The following is a 23,111-nucleotide window of genomic DNA, read 5'->3' on the forward strand; positions in this document are numbered from 1 at the left end:
TGGCAATGAGAAAAAATGAAATATGGCCTTTTGTAGCAACGTGGATGGAACTGGAGAGTGTGATGCTAAGTGAAATAAGCCATACAGAGAAAGACAGATACCATATGGTTTCACTCTTATGTGGATCCTGAGAAACTTAACAGGAACCCATGGGGGAGGGGAAGAAAAAAAAAAAAAAAGAGGTTAGAGTGGGAGAGAGCCAAAGCATAAGAGACTGTTGAGAACTGAGAACAAACTAAGGGTTGATGGGGGGTGGGAGGGAGGAGAGGGTGGGTGATGGGTATTGAGGAGGGCACCTTTTGGGATGAGCACTGGGTGTTGTATGGAAACCAATTTGACAATAAATTTCATATATAAATAAAAAAATAATACAAAAATAAAAAAAAAACAATGAACTTAAAACAGCCAACTGTTAACCTTTGCCTGTCCCACATATTCTTGTGAATTCCTGTCTTTTACAAGTGACTAGTTCAGTTCCTTATATTTTTGCTCCGTGTGGCAAGTTTTTTTATCTTTTAAATATTTTTATGGTTTTCCCAAAGTCAATGCAGCTTTCAAAATCCATTGACTCTCCCCGCTAATTTCCCTTTCAATGTAGCTTCTTTTGTAAATGTAGCTTCTTTGGTGTTTTCTTCTCCAAAAAATTGGGTAACAGTAGTTACCTCTCAGGATGGTTGTGAGAAGGAATTGAAATGATGCCATTGAACCCTATAAAAGCTGCACAAACATAGTCCTTATTTTGTTTGAAAGTACATGAAAAATGTAAGAAGAAACATACTCGATTACAACGCATAGTTAAAATAAACCATAGCTTTTATTTATTTAATGATTCCTAATTGTGGTACAAAAGAGTTGCCTTCCAGTAATGAATATTGACCTGCTTCCAGTTTTGTGTTGTTGTGGACTTTTGATGATTTGTTTGAGAATTGCTCAGTAGCAGTTTACATCATTTATATAACTTATTTGTATGTCAGCCGGGGTTTTGAATTGATTTATCAATGGAAAAGTAATCGTCAAAGATCCGAGTTTAGATATTTCAATTTGCAAAAGCTAAATGTCCAAGCATAAGAGTGATTTGCACATCTTTACAAAAGCCAGGTTCTCAGGTTTGTGACTTCAGCTGGCTTACTCATGCATTCATTTATTCTTTCATTCAACACATGTACCTATCTCCCTGGTGCCCAGCACTCTGCAGAGATCAATCAGCCGAAGACCCTGCCTCCGTTACCTAACAGATCCCTTTTAATGAGCCTACAACTTCTATGGCTCCATGGTAAATTCAGATCATTCTTTTTATATAGGTGCTGGTATGCTGCGTCTAGCGTTTTCCTTGAATCAGTATTAAAAGGACTATTTGTATATCTGAGGGACCATCGAAGTAATGAGCATTGTAACATGCTTTTAACCTTTGTTCTGATGCCCTCTCAGACAGGAGGAGGAAGAGAAACTCATAGAGTAGAATGAATATATCAGAATCTACAATGTACCTTTTGTTCTTTCTGCTTTTGGTAGCTGCTATTTAGGTCACCAATTATTTCGTTGTTGGCAGATTTATGGACTTTTTTCGTTCTTACCTCTCAGTTTCATTTAACTTGTAGCAACTCTCTTTTTTTAAAACAATTCGGAAAAGTTTATCAAATGAAGAAATGAGAGGGAGAAAAACAGAAATAGAGAAAGTTGGAAAGACAATATCCGTGCGAGAGAGAAAGGAGAGAGGGGCAGCTGGCACACATAACTTCTCCCTCCCTTCTGTGCATCACGGTATCGCTTCTCCTGTGTACAGTCCAACCAGCTTTTCTCGTTCTTCAGCCTTTTCCAGTCACTTACGTTGCCCAAGGGTTGGAATTCCCCCTTCTGCTTGGTTTTTGAATTTGTATTTGTAGTTTCTCATCCAGAGCATAACAACTTTGTGATCACACCTGTCATGTTTATTCCAATGACAATGGGATCCGTCCCTTCCTTTCATCTGAACCTCAGCTCCCCATTGCTAGCAGACCTCTTCAAACGCAAAACAAACATGTTGGCATTTTACAAAAATTGAGAACACGGAAAATCGTGACGAGGAAAATTTTTAAATCACAAATTTTACACGCATAATTTGATTTTAGGATTCTCCACAAGACACTGGCAATATCTGTTTTACTTGTAAATGCAGAGTAACCATTACTGGTGGTTCTTTTAAAACAGGATTCCTTCACACTTTGCCACGACGTACCATCCAGGCATACTGTTCCACCCGGAACGCAAATCTCAATTAAAACGTTGATTTTGGGGGCACCTGGGCGGCTCAGTCCATTAAAGATCCGACTTTGGCTCAGGTCATAATCTCACGGCTCGGCTTGTGAGTTCGAGCCCTGCGTCTGACTCTGCTGACAGCTCAGAGCCTGGAGCCTGCTTTGGATTCTGGGTCTCCCTCTCTGTCTGCCCCTTCCCTGCTCGTGCTGTGTCTCTCTCTCAAAAATAAATAAACATTAAAAAAATTTTAAACATTGATTTTTGTTGTTTTTCTATTAGTAGAAAGAATAGTAGTGGTATAGAGATGTTCCTTTGTATCTTTGATTTAGCCCATGTTTTTGAAGGAAAAGAAAATGAAACCAAAAAATCCTAGTTACCTTTAATATAAACCTGCACTAAGATACTTGGATGAGCAATATAAATCCAAATAACTCCCAATTATCACAACAGCAGTGGTAACCACCACTCATTATGCCCGTGTATGATTTAACCCTACCGGGCAGATATAGAGAAAACAAGACTCAAAGGAGTTAAATATTTACCCAAGATCACACAGATAACGAATGGTAGAGTTAAGATTTTTCTGAAGCAGCAGCCTGGGAATTTAACTTTTCACTACAAAACATGGCTTGTATGATGCAGCGGTTACTGACAGGTTAGCTCCAAGGAATGCAAGCATTTTACTCTGTTCATTGTTGTAACTCAAGCCCCTACACAGTGTGTGGAACATTGTAGATGCTCCCAAAATATTTGTGGAGCGAATGTTTGGTTTCTCTTCTTCCTTGTTTCAGAAAGGACTAAACGTGGATGTTTCAGTTATCTATCGCCGAGTAACAAATCACCCCCAAATTTAGTGGCTCAAACCACAACTATTTATTTGTCTTTGATTCTCTAATTTGGGCAGGGCTACGTGGGGCTCATCTCCGCTCCACATTGCATCAGATGGGAACTTGGCTGAGATCAGACTGAGAATGGCTCTGGTTGTCCAGTGTCTCTCTCCACCTAGACTTACCATTTGGCAATCTTAGTCTTTTTTTTTTTTAATTTTTAATGTTTATTTATTTTTGAGAGGGACAGAGACAGAGTGTGAGCATGGGAGGGGCAGAGAGAGAGGGAGACATAGAATCCGAAGCAGGCTCCAGGCTCTGAGCCGTCAGCACAGAGCCCAACTCAGGGCTCAAACTCATTAGCCAAGCTGTGAGATTGTGACCTGAGCTGAAGTCAGATCTTTAATGGACTGAGTCACCCAGGCTCCCCTTAGTAATCTTATTCTTATGTGATATCTTGATCCCAAAAAGCAAACACAGAAAGTCCCAGATTTCCTAAACTAGCACAGTGTCACTTCTGCCAAAGCAAGATGTAAGACCAGCCCAGATTCAGGGAGGAGGAGGAGGAGGAATCAAATGGATCCCACCTTTGATGGGACGAATGGCGCATGTGTACCAGGAGGGGTGGGTATTTACAGCTGGTTTTGGAGACTACCGGCCATAGGAGACAAATGAAAATTACTCAACTCTGAATTTGTGGTGAAGTCTTATCACCTGAGATCCTTGATGAAGAGAACTTTAATTTTTACAGCTAAAAAAAAAAAAAAAAAAAAAAAAATACGCCAGATTACAATCCTGACATAATGGATGGAAGGGGCCACACATAATGCCAAGGCTTTGCTACCATTTTTACGAAGTGCTTACCAGGTATGTTATCTATAGACAATTTTTATTTTATTTTTCAGTTACTGAAAAACTATTATAAGTGGAGGGCAGAATGTCCAGAAATAAGTGCCGATCTACGCCCTAGAAGTATCCTTGGCCTTCTGAAGGCCGGTTACCTTGGAGTTCTGAGAGCCAGAGATCCCACTGGCAGCAAAGTTCTTATTTACAGAATCGGTAAGTCACACGTAGTACTTTTTTTCTTTTTCTTTTTTTTTCTTGACTGCCCTATTGAAAGCTTTAATGAGTCCATATTTAAGAATTCAGCTTTTTAGGTTTTCACTTAGGTTTAATTAAGATTTTAATGTCCCTCAAATATAATAAAACTGGCAATTGTGAGAAAATTAAAAGCCAATGAAAATCTTACTTCCGTTCTTCCACACAGTCAACTGTATAAAATAAGAGAGAAAGAAAACAGAGTAGAGAAATAAGGAAAAAAGGTGAAAACATCAAGGTAAAGGCTTTAAAAAGTACTCAGTAGGAAATCCAAATAAGAATTCTGAACTGTAATAATGCCACATGAGAGCATGGATTTTGTCTGCTCAGTGTGTCCCAAACACTGAAACCAGGGCCTAATACTTAAATACTTCTGGAGTGAGTGAATGGCTAGTGGGTTAACCCCCCAGGGCTGGGGAGGCAGGGGCCCACTCTCTGGGATGAGAAGGGAGCATTCCCGGGTAGTCGGAAGACAGTGTCTTCCACATGGCCCTCTTGTCACATCTTCCCCCTTTTCACATCCTTCCTGGTATTTTCTGTAGGTTGGTGACTGCCCCTTCCTTTGACCTTTGTGTGGCTAAAAATGGTGCGTAAGAGAGGACTCACATGGCCCCAGGCATCATCCCTTGGCCCAGTGGGAAGGACAAAGATAACGAATATTTCATGAGGAGGATCTCATTAATTACAATCTTACAAAAACTTTTGCATCTCAAAATATTCTAGGGAACTTTAAAATATCTACAGATTTGCTTTTTCTGCCTGATTATAGGTAACTCGACTGTTACCTGTAAGTCAACTGTTTGTGATCTTGCAAGAAGACACTGCATTCAATTCTTTAGGGTATCAGAAGATGGAGTAGAAGGATTCCGGTTTTTGCTCCAGCTTACGTACTGAGTACACCTGGGTCAATCGTGAAGCTGTTGTCTATAAAGCAGACATCACAATGTCTGTCCTGTCTTCTTGTCGCCCCGCCAGTGTTCTAGGAAGATGAAGGAAGTTCCCCAAGTTATTTAGGGGTAGCGTTGCCAGAGTTAAGATAGTATCCTTGTTCTGTAGAGCAAGTAAACATACATTTTATGAAAATATGGTGTGTCCAGTTCGCATTTTAATTTCAGATAAACAACAAATAAGTTTTTAGTATGCATGGGGCACACTTACGTTAAAAATTACACCCTGATCATCTGAATTCCAGTTTTCACAGGGAGTCTTATATTTTATCTGCAATGCTAGTTGGAGGTCCCAGGAATATAAAGCTGAAACCTGCAGGGGATTCTTTCTGCAAGTGTCCTGACTGTACTGCCTGGCTGGAGTTTGTTTTTTGGTTTTTGGTTTTTGTATTTTTTTTTGTTTGTTTTTTGGGTTTGTTCATAAATTACCTGGGGGCAAGTTAAGAAGTAAAAATGACACCTTGAAAGTAAAAAGCAAATGTACTACTTTGATCATAAGTACCTTAACACTGGGGGCACCTGGCTGGCTCAGTCAGTGGAGCCAGTGACTCTTGGTCTCGGGGTTGTAAGTTTGAGCCCCACACTGGGTGCAGAGATTACTTAAAAATAAAATCTTTAGGGGCCCCTGGGTGGCTTAGTCAGTTGAGTCCTGATTTTGCACTGATGGCTTAGAACATGCTTGGGATTCTTTCTCTCCCTCTCTCTCTCTCTGCCCCTCCCCTGCTCAAACACACACACTCTCTCTTTCTCTTGCTCTCAAAATAAATAAACTTAAAAAAATTAAAAATAAAGCCTTTATAAATACATACATACATATATACCTTAACAGTGAATCAATAGTCTTCTATTGCTTAGGGAGGGTTTCTTGTAGTACATTAATAGTTAAGTATACTGTTTAACTAAAAGAGATTTTAAAGTCAAGAAAACATGTAGGTCAGTGATGGTCAGGGCAGCAAGGCATGTAGCAAATTTCCTGTGTGTTATGTAGCATAAGACGTTATTCTAGGGTGAAAAGGAGAATCAGGAGAGGTTTAGGAGTAAAATGAAAGGATAGAATAAAGAGTTATGAATTTCCTCAACTTAACTGAATTAATGGGAGGAACTAAAGGAAATCTATGGTAGAGGGTTTGGGACATTAGCATCACCCCCTTTGCCTAGGTATCATGTCTGCAGTAAATGCAGTGACAAAATGTACAGAGCCTTTTCGCCATCCTGTCAGGGCAATACAAAGTGAAACTCAGTTTTTGCCATTATTAGCTCACAAGCCAGAGCATATCATTTTATGCTTTTGGGACGCACTACTATACCCCAGCAGCAAAAATACAATTAGCAGTGACCGTTAACTTTGACTGTGGCGTAGTTCTTAGGAATACAAGTTCTATAGCACATTGACCAGGTTGGAACTCCAGCTCTGCTACTTTCTAGCTACATGGGAAGTCGTACCTGTAATCCCAGTTTCTCATCTGTCAAATGGGCATAGTAAAAACCCATCTCACAGGGTCGCTGTGAGCGTTAAATCTCGTAACATATACAAAATATAATTAGAACGTTACCTGACATATAAGAAGCACTCGAGAAATGTTAGATAGATGCTGAAAAAGGAATTAGAAATCTAAGGCATGTTTTTCTTTTGCCTCAAAGAAGTTTCGAGCCTAGACCAGTGCTATCCAGTGGAATTTTCTATAATGATGAAATTGTTCTGCAATAGCCACTAGCCACATGTGACTATTGAGCACTTGAATGTGGCTTTTGCAACTAAGAAACTGAGTTTTTAATTTTACCCAATGGTAATTAATTTAGGTTTAAATAGCCACACGTGGCTAATGGCTACCATATTGGACAGCACAGGTCTAGACAACTATGTTGGTGAGCTCAGAAATTTAGGTCAGCTACTATTTTCTTAACTGCAGACTTTCAATCATTCTGCTCCTAGTTTTCACCATGGTAGCTTTCTGCCAATGTCTGAAGTAGTATATTATATTTGAGCTGGGTTATCCATGAATTGATTATTCAAATTCTTACCAGGCAGCTGAGGCTCTTAAAAAGCAAGGGGCAATCCTATTGTGCCTACCTGGGAATACTTCTGATGGCCTCTTCTCCATATATCTTTGAATTTTTCTTTGCTAGTAGACACTCCCCATCAATATTTAAATCTGTTAAGGGTCAGCCATCCAAAACAAAGCGAAAACTCCTCCTCAATCCCATCAGACCCTCCAGCCTCCGCTCCAGCTATCTCCCCACTCCTCATTCTCGGCCAAACATCTTAAATTAGTGATGTTCACCATCTGTATTTTCTGTTTTTCACAATTGCTCTCAAGCCACCCTGGCCTAATTTCACTTCCACCTCTGTGTTGAAATGACCTTAACAAATCATCAGTGGCCTTCTTTTCACCAAATCTAATGGACATGTTCGGTTCTGTTTGACTTGATCTCTCAACACAGCAAACCACTTCCTCTTACTTGAGATATCCTCTTTCCCTGGCTTTTCTGATGCCACATTCTCCTGATGTTTTCCTGGCTTACCTCCTTCTTAGTCTCCTTTGCTGGCACCACCTATTCTATGACCTTTAAATTCTGAAATTCCTTAGGGTATTGGCCTCAACCTCCTGTTCTGATGCTACTTCCTGCATAGACCTAAGACAATCCCTATTGTGCTGTCTCACCCCCATATCTCCTGTCCCCAGGGACCCATACAGCCAGCTCCTTGTGCCATCTGTATCCAGTTAGATGTCTCTCAGTCACCATTTTTACATGTCCAAAAGTATGTATGATCTTTTCCTCCCCAAACATTTCTCTTCCACTGTTTTCTACCTCAGTAAATGGTACACCATTCTACCCAGCTGTCCAAGCCAGAAACTGGTGCTTTGAGACTTTGCCATTACTTACTCATGAATCTTCCCCCCCTCTTTTTAATTTGTTTTGTTAGACACTCCATGGAACCTTCAATATGAAGACTTACATCTTTTTCCACGTTGGAACATTTTTCTCTACTGTTACTCCCCTTTCCTCTATTCCCCATTCTCTGCATTATTACCTTCCAGAACTCTAATTAGTTGGATGTTGAAACTTCTGCTAGCTGCCTGTCACCAGCTGCATGAGTCTTTTGATACATACATATCAATTCTTGGCTCTTTTCAGAGAATTCCTCAGCTTGGTATTCCAAACCATTATCCACTCGTTGGCTTTGTCTTTTCTGCCATTTGTCCCTTCAGCTGAGATTTGCTTGAATTGCCGTCTTTTTATTTCCAAGATCTCAGCTGATTCTTTCAGATAATATTCTGTCCTGGGGCGCCTGGGTGGCTCAGTCAGCTAAGCATCTGACTCTTGGTGTTGGCTCAGGTCACAACCTCATGGTTTCTGGGTTTGAGCCACACATCTGGCTCTGCACTGACAGTGCAGAGCCTGCTTGGGATTCTCTCTCTCTCTTTCTCTCTCTGCATCTTCCTTGCTTGTGCTCTCTCTCTCTCTCAAAATGAATAAATAAACTTAAGTAACAACATGTTCTTATAATAGCCTGCATTATTCTTTTTTTCCCCTCACAAACTATTTTGCTTCTTTTTAATGTCTCTTGCTTTATTAACTGTTTTCTTGCGTTTTAGTGCCTTTATCTATTGAGTGTGACTCCCTTCTTCCTTGAATGTGTATATTTTTAAAAATGCTTATAATACTGAATGACTGCGTATCTTCTTTTAAGATCACCTGTTTACCTGTCTGTTACTGCCATTTCTCCTTGCCCTGGCCTGCCCAGGGATGGTAGGGGAGGGGAGAAGACTAGAATGTCAGTTAGTCTTCTGGTTGTTTCCCCTGGGTGTGGGCAGCTACTGGAGTGCTTCCCTGTCTCTTTTCCAAAGCCCACACTTACTGTTCTGGCCTGTTCAGACATGACGGCTACGTGCTGTTGCTACTGAGGAGTGTCTGAGACATCAGCCTGCCAATCTGCTGTTCACACATTTCCCTTAGCAACCTCTCTGGTTACTCCAGGGCCCTAGTTACTCCTTACAAGGCTTTATCACCCAAAAGCTTTTCTCATTTCCAATACCTCTGAGCTTGGAGCATACCTGGGGGCATTCTCATCTTCAGCCACAGCTGTCTCCTGCATGTGGTGGGCGTAGTTTCATCTGGCAGTCAAATCTAGCCTGCGTGCATTCTCTTCTCCCCCATGCTTTTAAAATCTGTTCTTTATAGGGATGTGAGGGTGGAGGGAAAAGCAGGAACATGTTCTTAGATCTATTTGATCTATTATTCAATCCGTGATCATTGTACGTGTTTTTATTTCTACTGATCTTTTAAGTCTTGAAAGAATTGGTTTCCCTTTGTAAATCTTCCTGAGTTTTCACACTATGCTGAGATATACTATTTAAAAATTTTCTTTTTTAGCACAATGGGACCCAAAAGTTTTCACAGCTTACGATGTGTTCCGTGTAAGTCTAATCACATCCGAGCTTATTGTAGAGGAGGTAGAAACCCAACGGAATGGTATCAAAGCTGTCTTTGATCTAGAAGGCTGGCAGTTTTCTCACGCTTTTCAAATTACCCCATCGGTAGCCAAGAAGATTGCTGCTGTTCTGACAGTAAGTGTATATTTTAACTCTTTGGGATAAATTTGTAAGGGATGGTGCATTTATCAGAAAATTAAATAAAAATTTTTAAATGATACACATAACTCAATGATGCTAAGAGGAAGTAAAGGGTGATTAATTCATGAAACAAAGAACGTTGCAAGAAACCAAAAATACGTTCAAAATTAGTAACCACAGAATTTATACATTTAAACAACAATGTGGTAATTTTCTCTTTTTGTTATTAAATTTTTCTTCCTAAATTAAAAGATTGACTCAAAACAATATTTATAGCAATGGTACAATAGAATGTAACATTCTTGGTAGGTATAAATTGATGCAGTTCTTTCAGAAATTAAAAGATTTTTTTTTTAATTTTTTTTTTCAACATTTATTTATTTTTGGGACAGAGAGAGACAGAGCATGAACGGGGGAGGGGCAGAGAGAGAGGGAGACACAGAATCGGAAACAGGCTCCAGGCTCTGAGCCATCAGCCCAGAGCCCGACGCGGGGCTCGAACTCACAGACCGCAAGATCGTGACCTGGCTGAAGTCGGACGCTTAACCGACTGCGCCACCCAGGCGCGCCAAAGAAATTAAAAGATTTTTAAGATGGCCATCATCTAATACTACTTTCGGGGGCCTAGCCAAGGAATAATCTTAAATACGGTAAAGACTTGGTATATACTATGTGCCAGGTACTTTGTTAAGTGTCTCAAGTGCATTACCATTTAATGGCCAAACGAGCCTAGGGCTATTATTTTCCCATTTTACAGATTAATTAACTGTATCGGAGAGATCACAATGCCCAAGCACACACATTATGTCAGTAGAGAAGCAAGAATTCCAGGTCAGGTCATCTGAATGTAAGAGTTGTGCTTATTGCCTTATGTAAATGAAGACAGTTGCTTTGGCATCAATTTTTATAGATGAAAATTAGAAACAGCTTATTAGTGCCGTAACAGGAAAATGGTTACTTAAATTATGGTACATCCATTTAATAGATTATTGCAATGATATTAAAACTCATGATGTGTAAAAAAAATCGTATTGTCTCAATAAAACAAAACAGGGTGCAAATTATTTAGAGACCATATTGGCAATTATGTTTAAAATAAAATTATTCACAGAAAGAATCTGGAAGGAAAAGCTCCAAATTGATAACACATCTCTAAAAGCTATGCATAGGAAACAAAAAATTTTTTTATGACAGAAACTTGGGGAGACAAATCAGTACATTAACAACACATTTTGGGTAGGAAAACTATTGATGAGATGTTTTTTATTTATCCTTAACTTTCCAAATAAACCTATGTTACTTTGATGTGAAAGACTTAACCTGGGTTAAAGGTTTAAAAGTGTGTGTTTATTCTTTCAACTTCTATGAAGTTTTAATTATTTTCTCAAAATAAAAATTAGGAGAACTATAAATATCCAAATGACTGATTGGTTCCTTGAAAGAACATGTATACGTGATTAGGGAAGATATTTTCTGTGTCTTACTTACAAAAGATGTAGATGGGTCTTAACATACTTTGTCTAAGCTGTAAGGTGAAATCTTTTTTAGAGATTTTCCTTACTCTAGCGACTGTGAACTGGAAAGGAGGCTATTGTATTGATACAATACATAATTCTGAAAATAAAATCCCACTTTAGGTCCTGCATGCACTAGGTATAGCAAGTGTTCAAAGAATGGACTGCTTGATAGGAATATATGTTAATTTATGCTTTGTTATTAACATTTTTTTATTTTCAAAAGGATTCCTTTCCATTAAAAGTTCGTGGTATCCATTTGATAAATGAGCCAATAATTTTTCATGCTGTCTTTTCCATGATTAAACCATTCCTGACTGAAAAAATTAAGGAACGGGTGAGTAAAAAACATATTCAAGTCACTATTCTTCTGTAGCAGACATTCCAATCCTTTTTTTATTTAAGGATTGCATTATTATCTCCCCTCCCCTCCTCACAATTAACCCAGTGTTGTAAGTATTTGTCTAACAAACCAACTGCTTTTATAAATTAAGATTCCTTTTTAATTTTGAAAAACCAAGTTAGTGAGATTGGAGAAACTGGGCCTCTCGTTCATTGCTAGTGGCAGTGCAAAACGGCATATTCCCTCTAGAGGGCAGTGTGGTCATAGTTACCAAAATCACAGTCCTTGCACTTCTGGGATTTTATCCCATGGATCTACCAACACATTAACAAAATTACATGTACGAGAGGATTCACTGCAACAAAAGATTGGAAACCACCAAGTGTTCATCATCGGGGAACTGGTTATATAAACAGACACATCAACTCAATATAATTTGCAGGATGTATTGTAGAGTGAAATAAGCAAACGAAGGATAGCTTTTATAGTATGCTACCTTCTGTATAAAAAGGGGAGAAATCAGAATCTCTGGTTACAGCTGCATTAAAAGGATATACAAGAAAGCAACCTAAATGGTAGCAGAGGCGGATGAGGTGTGAGTAGGGACCAGGGCATCTCACTGTGTATCTTTTATCTTGTTTTGATTTCTAGCCATATGAATGTGTTATCTGTGCAAATAAAAAATAAATGTATTTAAATTAGACATGCATGACTGAAAATCACAGTACCCAAGGTATGTGACTTAATGTCATGTTAGTTAAAGCAAAACGATTTGATCGTTTTTGTTTTTGTCTTCTTTTTTGACCTATCCTGTGGAGGCTTATCTGAGGTGACTATCTAATGTCTTTTAGGAGTTTTTCAAGTATCAAAAATAAAATCTGAGTTCCCAAGAATGGCAACCACTCTTCTACATTAATCTGTAAAGGATAATTTGTAGAGGTTATTCAGTAGGAATTTCTATCTGTCTTCAAGAAGAACCACACCAATGAAGATGGCCACTTTTCATTCTAGTATTTTTAGAAAAGTCAGTTTTGGGGTGTTCATTATTGTCTCTCTTCAGTGTAGCTTCATAATGGCTGACCACCTTTGGTTTAACTCTAAAATGTCTAAAAATAAGTATTTCTATTTTGGGGTATATTCTGGACAAATAAAAGCAAAAATAACAATACACTCAACCTAACAAATAGGAGAATATGAGCAAAAAAGAAAGAAAAATAAAAAATTGAGAAGGAGGTGAAGCATTTTGGTGAAAGTTAATTGACATGAAATGGACTTGCCACAATTAGAGAAGTGGGGACCCAGTCCAGCCCTTCTCCTCCCATTCAACCTTTTGCCAATACCCTATGAATGTTCTTATTTGGCCCTTCCTGAGGAGATAGGAGATTTTCTTTTCAATGAGCTGATGATATTTTAAACATTTCAGAAGAAGCCAAGAATTGGGGCTCTGAGGTTCCTGAGGAACTTGTTTTATTCTTCTCATGCACAGATGAACATTTTACCCTAGCAGATGGAAAAAGGGTACTTATTTGTTTCTAGCAACATGTGCTAAAGGTTCTAAGTCTTTATTTTAGCTTCATGGCATTATATGATCAATTTTTATAGTTTAAAGTATTTTAAAATTTAAGGTTCTCCACCATAATTGTCTCTTAATTCTTTAATAGCCAATTTAATAGCCATTAATTGTATCACATAAATTACTCCCCACATACATAGCTGTGTGTGCAGATATATGCTTTTATTTCATATGAACTGATACCAAGTAGCACATTTTTTTATCATCTATAGAAGAGTCTCAGGATGTCAGATGTTTTGAATCACATGTACATTAGGGAACAGAATGTATAAAATAACTTTATTTAGAGTTAAAAAAAATCTATTTTTTAAAGTTTATTTACTCAAGGGCTGGGGGGATGGAGGGGCAAAGAGAGAGGAAGAGAGAGAATCCCAAGCAGGCTCTCTGTTGACAGCATGGATTTCACGAATGGTGAGATCATGACCTGGGCCGAAATCAAGAGTCACATGCTTAACCGACTGAGCCACCCAGGTGCCCCTAAAAATCTATTTTTGAAAGAGGATAGAAGATCTTTTTATAAATCTTATATAGTTATCAGAATACAAACATGTATAAAAAACAGTAAGATGATTAGACTCATAAGCAACACAATACAAACTTAAGTAAAATTCTTACATAAGAAGAGAAATAAAGGGCATAGTGTCTATTCATGCTCTCCTATCTTGAAAGTCATTGGAGTGCCTTATTTTATGATATTGATTTTACATTAGAAATGCATCTAGTAAACTGAGAGGCTGGGGCATATCTTCTCAAACATTTTGGCTATTTCAGATTCATATGCATGGGAACAATTACAAACAAAGCTTACTTCAGCATTTCCCAGATATTCTTCCTCTGGAATACGGTGGTACAGAATTCTCCATGGAGGACATTTGTCAGGAGTGGACAAATTTTATAATGAAGTCTGAAAATTATCTCAGCAGCATTTCACAGATCAATCAATGAGAAGAAGTTATTTAATGTGAATATTAAATATACATGAGTGAGATCCTACCTGGTTACATGAATGAAAGAAAAATAATCTTTTTAAACTAGTTAATGCTTGTCTGATTGATCTTCTAAAATGTAAAACTCTTCTGACATGAGCAACATAGGGATTTGGAAAACTGCTTCTTAAGTGCATTTTATCTTTCAGGTAGTTAAATGTTAGTACTTCTTGAAAGCATAGAAGAGATTCCTGGTTTTTGTACTTGAAGTTATCTCTTAAAGTAGCTATTCATGTTCACCTTTGTATATTTCTGAAAAGTTTCCTTTTAACCAAGTTATTTGACTACATTGGTTTAGGAATAAGTGTACTACAAATAGTCCATGAAAAAGAAGTATTAGTACAAATCATCTGATGATAAAAATCTATCAACATCCATCATGGGTGGGTGTCAGATTAGATTATAATTCAGATTAAAATCTGAATACAGTTTTACAGAGTTATTTCTATGGGCCAGCAAGACCGTTTATCTCAGGGAGGTTCTATTTCAGCATAATTTGCACAATAGAAAATTTTGATTGAAGAGTCTAGATACCATAAACTATTGTATGTAGTATCTAGAGGTCTCTGAAATTACTCATGTTGACAAAATTGATAATCAAAAATAATTTAGGAAATATTTTAGGTATAGCTGATGGCTTCTTAATACTATTTCTGCATTTTCAAACAAATCAAGAACGTAATTTTGACTTCTGTTTTTAGTTATCTTATCAAGACTACACAGAGACTTAGAAATGGAATAATACTTAGTAGTCATACATGGAATCTATTTTTAATTGAACAATAACACAACTACACAAAGGAAAGGAAATGTTTACATTTTAAAAATCACTGTCAGTTACACCTGGAACTTTTCAGATTATGTATGAAATAATTTAACTTTTAATATATATCAGAATATTCTAGAAAAATTCTATAATTCATATTTACTTTAAAAAATCAGTAGTTAAAATGTGCTGTTTATATTATAGCTTATGTCATAGAATATTTCATTTATTAAGAAAGATACAATGTCAATATAGCTTTCAATTTATGACACAGTGTTTCATAATTTTTAAATTTTATTTTAAGTTTGAAAAGAAAAAACAGCGCAAATTTGTTACACATTTGTTCAACTTTAATCATGCAATAGTATCTTTGTGAAAGGATATATGAAGGGTACTTTTCTTTATAAGAAAATTATTCTAATCAGGTGAGCTGATAATTTTAATTCTCTGTACATATGTCTATGAAAAAATTGAGAGCAACTGTGAATGTTCATTAGAGAACAAATTTTGATTTAGCATTGGGAAGCTAACTTTACATTATAATTTTTATTAAAAAATTAGATTGTGCCTGTTTTCTAAAAAAAAATCATAAAGACTTCCTTACAAAATTATATAAGTCACAAAATTGTATGATTAAAAATAATAGCAGAATAAAATCATTGAAAAACAATAAACAATAACAACAACAAAAAGCTCTGGTTTACCCAACTTTTATTTTTCTATAAAGGAGGTTTATATCCGAGTTCCAATTCATTTACGTTTGGATGCTTAAAACACTTACTCATGACTCTGTGAAGGAATGATTACTTTAGCACGTGAATAAAGGATAGTATTTAAAAATGTTGTTTAAATGTGATTCACTGGTGATGTTATTAACAGTAAATAGAATTAAAATATGTCAGTCAGTAGAAGTGCATTTCATGATGGTACTGTGACATATTTTTTTAAATGCAGCAATTCACTGAAGAACATGAAAAGAACAAGGCGAAATGAATAGGCAATTTTATAAGGTGGCAGGATAAATAACTATCAAATTGTCTATATTACTAAGTTACTGTATATTACTTTACTGTAATTGCACCAGAAGTGCCTTTTACAAAGTTAACTCTAACATGTGCTCATTATGTTACTGAGCTGCACAATAATTTGTGTTAATATTGTTCAAAAATAATAAAGATCTTTTACGTAAGCTATAGCTGTTTCTTTCTTGTTTTTAAATATCAGTATTAGGCATTCATTTTCAAAAATTGCTTTTCCTTACATGTAAGCTTAGGAAAAACTTACCAAATCTGGTTGTCCAGTACCCAAAGGCTAGTTTTCCTTTGTCAGTTTTCATTGCGGGCTGGTTTTCCCGGCTGCTTAGCTCAGCATCATCTTTCTCTAATGCCTTTGGCTGTGCTTAAAGGGACCGCAAGCCAATTTCATGAAACTAAGCCATGCAGACTTAAAGAAGTTAAAACTTCTAAGTGAAAAAAGAGTGTGCTACTTAATCAGATAATTTAATTTTGAAACCAAATCTGCTGTTAGCCTGGATCATGACTTCATTTGTCAAACTATATATTTTTCTTATGGAAATAACACTGAAGTCATAGAGCGCATATTCTCTTTGCCACTCACCTGAATGAAGCCTAGAGCTCACGGAACAGGTCAAACATACAAACCAGCCCAAAACTCAGCACACTAGTAGCATGATGTTGTCTGAAACCCTCCTTACTGGCCTTACATGTTCGTTGAATTTTGCCACTCTCAGAGGCTGTGGAGGAAGTAGGAGTTACAAAGGAAGAACTAGAAATGATGGTAATAAAATTAGGATTGGCAGCCGTACGTCTCCACTAATTTTCTGGTTAGCAAGCACACACCACCTTCCTCCTGCCCCCACACCCAGTATTCACTTGACCACTCCCTTCTCTCTCCGAGTTGACCACATTCATCCGTTAACTATCTACTTTTGGTAACACTGTACACGGACTTAGTATTACAGTGAACAGAAAACTTAACTAGATGCTACCTAGAAGAGAGAAAATACATCTCCAAAATAGGTGAAGTGCAGTATAGTGTAAGCTTTATTAGAAGGGTTCCAAGAGAATGCTTTGGCAGGAAGGATCATTTCTATGTGGGGTAACTGAGGATGTGTTCTTAGATGAGGTACAATTTGAAGCTTTAAGAATTGACTGCCCTAGAGAACAATGAAAACTGAAGACAGGAAAGATATTCCAAGAAAAGAAATAGCATGAGCAAAGACTTAGAGATGAGAAAGAATAGGCCATGTCTGAGAAACAGTAAATAGTCCTGTTTTGGAGGGAGGGGATGGGAACAGGAGAGTGAGCCTGTCTGGGCTGACAGCTCAGAGCCTGGCGCCTGCTTCTGATTCTGTCTCCGTGTGCCTCCCCCGTTTGTGCTCTGTTTCTCTCTCTCTCTCAAAAATAAATAAACATTTAAAAAATTATATAAAAAATGAAAGATGCACGTGACACAAAACATGGGAGGCCTCGAACACCCACTGAAAGGCACTCAAATGTATGGATTACTTACTTTGTGCCAGACAAAACGGGAGATTCAATTCAATCTTTGCTGAAAAAAAAAAAAAATGGCCCATTTTTACAGAAGAGAACTGAACTCTAAAAGTGTCTGTCCTTGGCTCAGGATCACAGAGCTAGTAAATGCCAGCATCAGACCGAACTTGGCTGGCCTTGCTGTGAAGTCCACACCCTCCACGACACCACCATGCTCCTCACAGACCCAGTTCCACAGATCACCAGACTCTACCAATCCTACTTGGAAATGTCTGGCCCTGACCCACCTCTAAGGTTAATCACCTCTCATCAGACCTGCTGTAATAGCCCACATTTGACCACCAGTTTCTCATTATTCCTGACCTGACGTTCCCCTTGCGCTGTTGCTAGAGTTATGTTCTGCAAGATTTTATTACCTGAACTTTGAGACAGCAGCGCTGGGTGTATGGGAAACTGCTAATTGGCACCCGAGGCCTCTTACAGCCAGTCCCAACCTGTTCTTCCATTCTCGCTCTGAACCCCACCTATACTGTAGGCACACATCCTTTTCACCACTTTGAAACCCTCACCCTCTCCACACAGGACATCTCAGTATCAATAGCAAGGGAGGTGGGGAGGGAGGGAGGGAGGTAAAATGTGCGTGTTCCGTACTTTGAAGCTTCACTCTTATTGTTTCCTCTGCTCCGTGCTCTTTCCCACTTTCTCTGTGTGCTCAATCTGCAAGGTCCTGCTCACCTGTCATATCTGTGAAACCTCTCACCCTCTCGAGAATTCTTTGTTTCTGCTTGTGGATCCTCTGCGTGGATGTCTAAAACAATCCTTGTGACCCTGAATTTATAGCTACCTGCCTGTCTCCCTGCTCGACAGTGCTCTTAAATGCAGTCTTCTTCTTCTTTTTTTTTTTAAGAATTTTTTTTTTAATGTTTTATTCATTTTTGAGACAGAGAGAGACAGAGCATGAGCAGGGGAGAGGCAGAGAGAGAGGGAGACACAGAATCTGAAACAGGCTCCAGGCTCTGAGCGGTCAGCATACAGCCTGACGCGGGGCTCGAACTCACAAACCGTGAGATCATGACCTGAGCCGAAGTCGGACGCTTAACCGACTGAGTCACCCAGGTGCCCCTAAATGCAGTCTTCTTTACCTTTGTCTAATAGTATCTAAGCAGCATCTAGCAGACAGTCAATACTCACAGGATGCAGACCTTACCGAGGGATATTTCTCGGTGCAAGGCTGGGTGACAGCCCTCAGGGGAACAATCACAGGTGGATGAAGGTCTGCCTTGTGCTCTATGGGATACCGTTTACTGGGAAGCTGGGCTGTCCATAGGAGCCTCCTTACAGATTTTCAGACTTGACCTCCTCTCTCTACTTTTTATCTCTCATCCTAAATGTTAGCTGTGTTACAATAAGGTCCTACCCTGTTGACCTTTATTTCTGCCTCAAACTTCAATTCGTTTCTATGTTTTAAGTATCTTAAGTGATTGGCTTTAATTTTTTAGCTGATTTTAAACTTCACTTCCTTTACTTCTACACCCACAGACATACAAACTACAGGCTGGCCCCAGTGCAGTTGTTCCAGAGACTCATTAACCGCATTGAAAAAATAGGCTCCACCCCTGTGGCAGTTTGGCTGTCATCGGGAGCTCCCTCTCCACTCCAACAGAGCTGTTGTGGCAGGTCACCCACAGCGGAGCTTTGCTGTGCACCACGCCCCTCTTCTCAGAACACCCTGCACTTGGGGTGAGGTGAAGGTCTGGGATGGGGAATGGTCAGGCACAGCCCCACACTCTACTCCGTCTTCCTTCCCTGCTGCTCAGTCTCATCCATCCATGACTCAGGCGAACCTCTTTTGAGGAAGTTCAGTCCCTCCTCTGAGGGCGTCCGAGCCTCATTACCTTCTCTGCCTCATGATGGTTGTCAATGCCCAATATTTACTCCAAGCTCTTGCCCACAAGGGACATAACATCTCTAAACATAAAACAATGAGTGGCTCTCAAGTACTAGCACATGATATCCTCCCTGAAGTAAAGGCTTTATTCCTAAAAAAATCAACATCGTTATCAGTTTCCCTCTCCGCAAGACCAAAAGACAACTCTGAGGGCTTCTAAGAATAGTTAGCTGTCACCAGAACTGACTCCCTGACTTTTCTGCCGTAGCCTCTTCCTTATACATCATGAGTAAAGAGATGTCTCTGACCCCCTTAACTGGGCTCCATGCCTGCATCTCAAAACCTCAAATCCTCTCCATGCTCTTCTCTCGCTCTTGGAGTCCCCAATTACTCATACCTCTTCCCTTTTGTATACATGAAAGGGGTAGATACACTTCAGGGGTCCTAAGCCAAAACACACTATCCTCCTCAAAACCACAACAGCTCCAACATTACAAAGAATACAACTTTGGGTTCACATTTCACAACTAAAAAAAAAAAAAAAAGCTGTACTTCAAACAGAAATCCACCTTAACAGGAAACCTTGAAATGAAGGTCTTTTGAGAGGCCCCAGAAGCAGATGATGATGTGGGTGGCAGAATATGCCACTTTTGCACAAGGATTATTTGGACCTGAAGGCAAGTGAGAAGAAGCAGGTAGAAGAAAAGCTCCCTACCTTTCCCCTATTTACCTAAAAGCAGGACATAAATTTGCAGGAAGGACAAAAGTTAATCATTGGAGACAACTATAGACTCTTATCAGTCCCAAGGAATCTACATAATACATTTTATTAGCCCATATCTTCCACTAATTCTCCATCTATTTCATTTGCCTTCCCACAATTTTCCATCCCTAGAAACTTGAAGTCCTTTTGCTTTGCCTTGTCACTTCTCCAAAAAATTATTGTTCCTTTGCTAAGATGCTATAAAGCCCAAGTTCTAAACAACGCTTTGAGTTACTCTTCACTGAGTTTTCTCCCACACGATGTACACTCCATAAATTGTCTTTCTCTTGTAAATCTATCTTTTGTCAGTCTAATTTTATAAGGCCCCAGTTAGGGAACTAGCAGAAGAGAAGGGAAAAAAAGAAATTTTCCTTCCTTATAATGACATGAAGTAGACTGCTTTCTCAAGAACAATTATATTACACCATAAAGTGGTCAGCTTCCAACCAACATGCCAGAACATCATCTACAGGTGTTATATTCAATCCTCTCCGTATTTCCCCTTTGTATCCTTTCTGTTATCCTCCTCCTATTTTTCTGTTACTCATTACTATCAAAACTTCCTTGAACCATGTCTTTTTCTTTTTTGCCTGTCCTACTACTCCTTCTTCCCTATTCCTTATTTAACTTACATTCAGGATCCCCAAAACCTGGGGATGGTTTTTGCTAAACTGATTACTCAACTTTAACATCTTTCTTAAAATTTTTGCCTTTGTTCACCCTTTCCTTCATTTTTCCTTAAATTCTTCTTCCCACCCTAAAACCACCATCAACAGCTTAGCTGTTGTCCCCACACAATGTGAGGACATTCTTCCCATGTTTTATATTAGTTAAACAAATAACCAAATCCAATCTGGACTACTTTTAGAAAACTCATATTTATTTCTCTGACAACTTCACAGACAAGAATTTTCTAGGTTCCAGTTTCTGTCTACACAGTTGACCTTTGAACAACATGGGCCCACTTATATGCAGATTTTTTTACAGTACAGAGCTATAAATGTATTTTCTGTACCTTGCAATTTTCTTTTTTTAAGTATTTGTTTTGAGAGAGAGACATTGCATGCATGAGCAGGGGAGGGGCAGAGAGAGGGGAGAGAGAGAAAATCCCAAGCAGGCTCCACTGTGTCAGCACAAATCCTGACATGTGGCTTGTTCTATGAATGGTGAGATCATGACCTGAGCCAAAATCAAGAATCAGACGCTTAACCCACAGAGCCACCCTGGCGCTCCTCTACCTTACAATTTTCTTAACAACATTTCCTTTTCTCTAGCTTACTTTATTATAAATACACTGTCTATAATACATATAACACACAAAATAAGTATTAATCAATTGTTTAGGTTATTGGTAAGACTTCTGGTCAACAGTAGGCTATCAGTAACTAAGTTTTTGGGAGGGTCAAAATTACATGTGGATTGTCAACTGTGCAGGGGGTTGGCACCCCATTCTCCTGTGTTGTTCAAGAGTCAATTGTACATCTTTTACTCTGCCAACTCTAATGACAGTACTTGTAACTATTCATCGTTTCCCAAAGAAAATGCAACCTAAAATCAACTCCACCATGGGTGCTGCCATGGGGGGGGGGGGCAAAAAGTTTTACATATGGAAAAGTCCCAGTCGGGATATGATATTCTCCTTAAAGCTATACCTTTTTCTCAGCTTCTATATGGTAGAAAGGATGACATTATGGCAAAAAAAAAAAAAAAAAAAAAAAAATTGCCCCATTTTCCTTGGTTATTCCAAAAGACACCTTATTTCATTTATGGAAGTAGACCCTAGCATACTGGACAGGCTCATAACCTAGCCAGTCTTGTCAGTCCTTACCGGATATGTAGTCTAACGGCTTTCTTAAAGTATTTAAATTCCTCTTTGTCCTCTTCAATGACTATCATTGATCTTAACAGTCTACCAGTAACTGTGTTTCCTGAAAATGTGAATCAAAATGTTAATATAGTCTTCCTTTCTCTGTTGGACCTGATGACACCCTTGCAAGGGAAGCTGAGAGCTTGGTAGGAGATCTCAAGGACTTGGCTCTTGTATCTGACCACATTTGAGCCACGTTTTTGCCTAGAGCATCTCCACTATGGGCTACTCAAGAAGGGAGTCAAAACTCTCACATCTTCCATGTCCGACTACAGGAGATAGCCATCACTACAAATAGTGTGATGAAGAACATTGAACTTCTTGTCCAAGAATTTCAAAAGACTCAACACACAGTGCTCCACAACTGAGTGGCCCTTGGTCTGATCTTCGCATCCATAGGCGAGACATGTGCTGTTTGAAAGTGACTGCTGCATATGTGTTCCCCCAAATTTCTCTGACTTCTACATCATAAATATAGTTCAAGTTGCTAATGAAGAAATGCACCCCATTGTCACTGCAGTGCTGACCCCACTGTCAACGGACTCTACCACACTAATATTCTGGAATCCACTAGACTGATCTCAAGTCTTGGTTTTACTCCTTCATATAATTTCTAATAATATTCTTTCTGCTTATTCCTGTATGTATCCCCTGATTAAATACTTGTCTCTAGAACCCTTCTCAGTTCTAAACCACTGTCAGAGCACAACGGATGGTTCAGCGCTTTCTCCAAGAACAGAGCCAACAAGAAAGGCTGACTTTGTTGACTATTTCAATGAACTTTCACCAAAATTCCACACAAATTACTCTAATCCTTAATAGTGTTTTCAGACAGATTATGTTTGACAAAGCCAACAAACACAGACCTTTCTCTTTTGCCCAAACCTGCTGACAAGGCCAGACACAGACCCTTCAGTTTCCCACCTTTTGTCTCATTATTGATTAGCTAAGATTAGTATTCTTTGCCTCCTTGAAACTTACTAACTATAGAGAAAAACATTTCCTATTCAGGTATCTTGAGACTTCTGCTTGCAAAACAACCCCTACTGTAAATCTCCAAAATGCCACATGTTCACCCCTTTCCATGAAAGTCTAAGGCAAAACCAGTATTGAGACACTCTGATATTCAGATCTGGTACTGTTTAAATTATAATAGAATAAAATAAACCTCAGGGTGTTTGCATGGCTCAGTCTGATGAGCATCTGACTCTTAA

General features: G+C 38.7%; 1 protein-coding gene and 1 long non-coding RNA gene across 3 annotated transcripts in view; one reads left to right on the plus strand and one right to left on the minus strand.

Moving 5' to 3' along the window:
* TTPA (alpha tocopherol transfer protein) overlaps positions 1 to 16,059 on the plus strand; it is a 66,441-nt gene extending 50,382 nt beyond the window's left edge. The window contains exons 3-6 of one of the 2 annotated variants that reach the window (XM_040487715.1): positions 3,968 to 4,121; positions 9,485 to 9,678; positions 11,530 to 11,535; positions 13,886 to 16,059. In XM_040487715.1, coding sequence (XP_040343649.1) covers positions 3,968 to 4,121; positions 9,485 to 9,678; positions 11,530 to 11,535; positions 13,886 to 14,059 — 528 coding nt within the window. In that variant the 3' untranslated portion in view covers positions 14,060 to 16,059. Of the gene's footprint in view, positions 1 to 3,967; positions 4,122 to 9,484; positions 9,679 to 11,424; positions 11,536 to 13,885 lie in introns of both variants that reach the window. The other variant, XM_040487714.1, reaches the window with a different exon arrangement.
* A 4,953-nt stretch (positions 16,060 to 21,012) lies between these two features.
* Positions 21,013 to 23,111, minus strand: LOC121038203 (uncharacterized). The gene is made up of 2 exons (XR_005794224.1): positions 21,269 to 23,111; positions 21,013 to 21,045 (listed from the first exon to the last, which is right to left on the minus strand). It is a non-coding gene; the product is annotated as an uncharacterized LOC121038203 (long non-coding RNA).

Source organism: Herpailurus yagouaroundi, unplaced genomic scaffold (genome assembly GCF_014898765.1).
Source record: "Herpailurus yagouaroundi ecotype Mexico unplaced genomic scaffold, PumYag 165, whole genome shotgun sequence".
Lineage (NCBI taxonomy): Eukaryota > Metazoa > Chordata > Mammalia > Carnivora > Felidae > Herpailurus > Herpailurus yagouaroundi.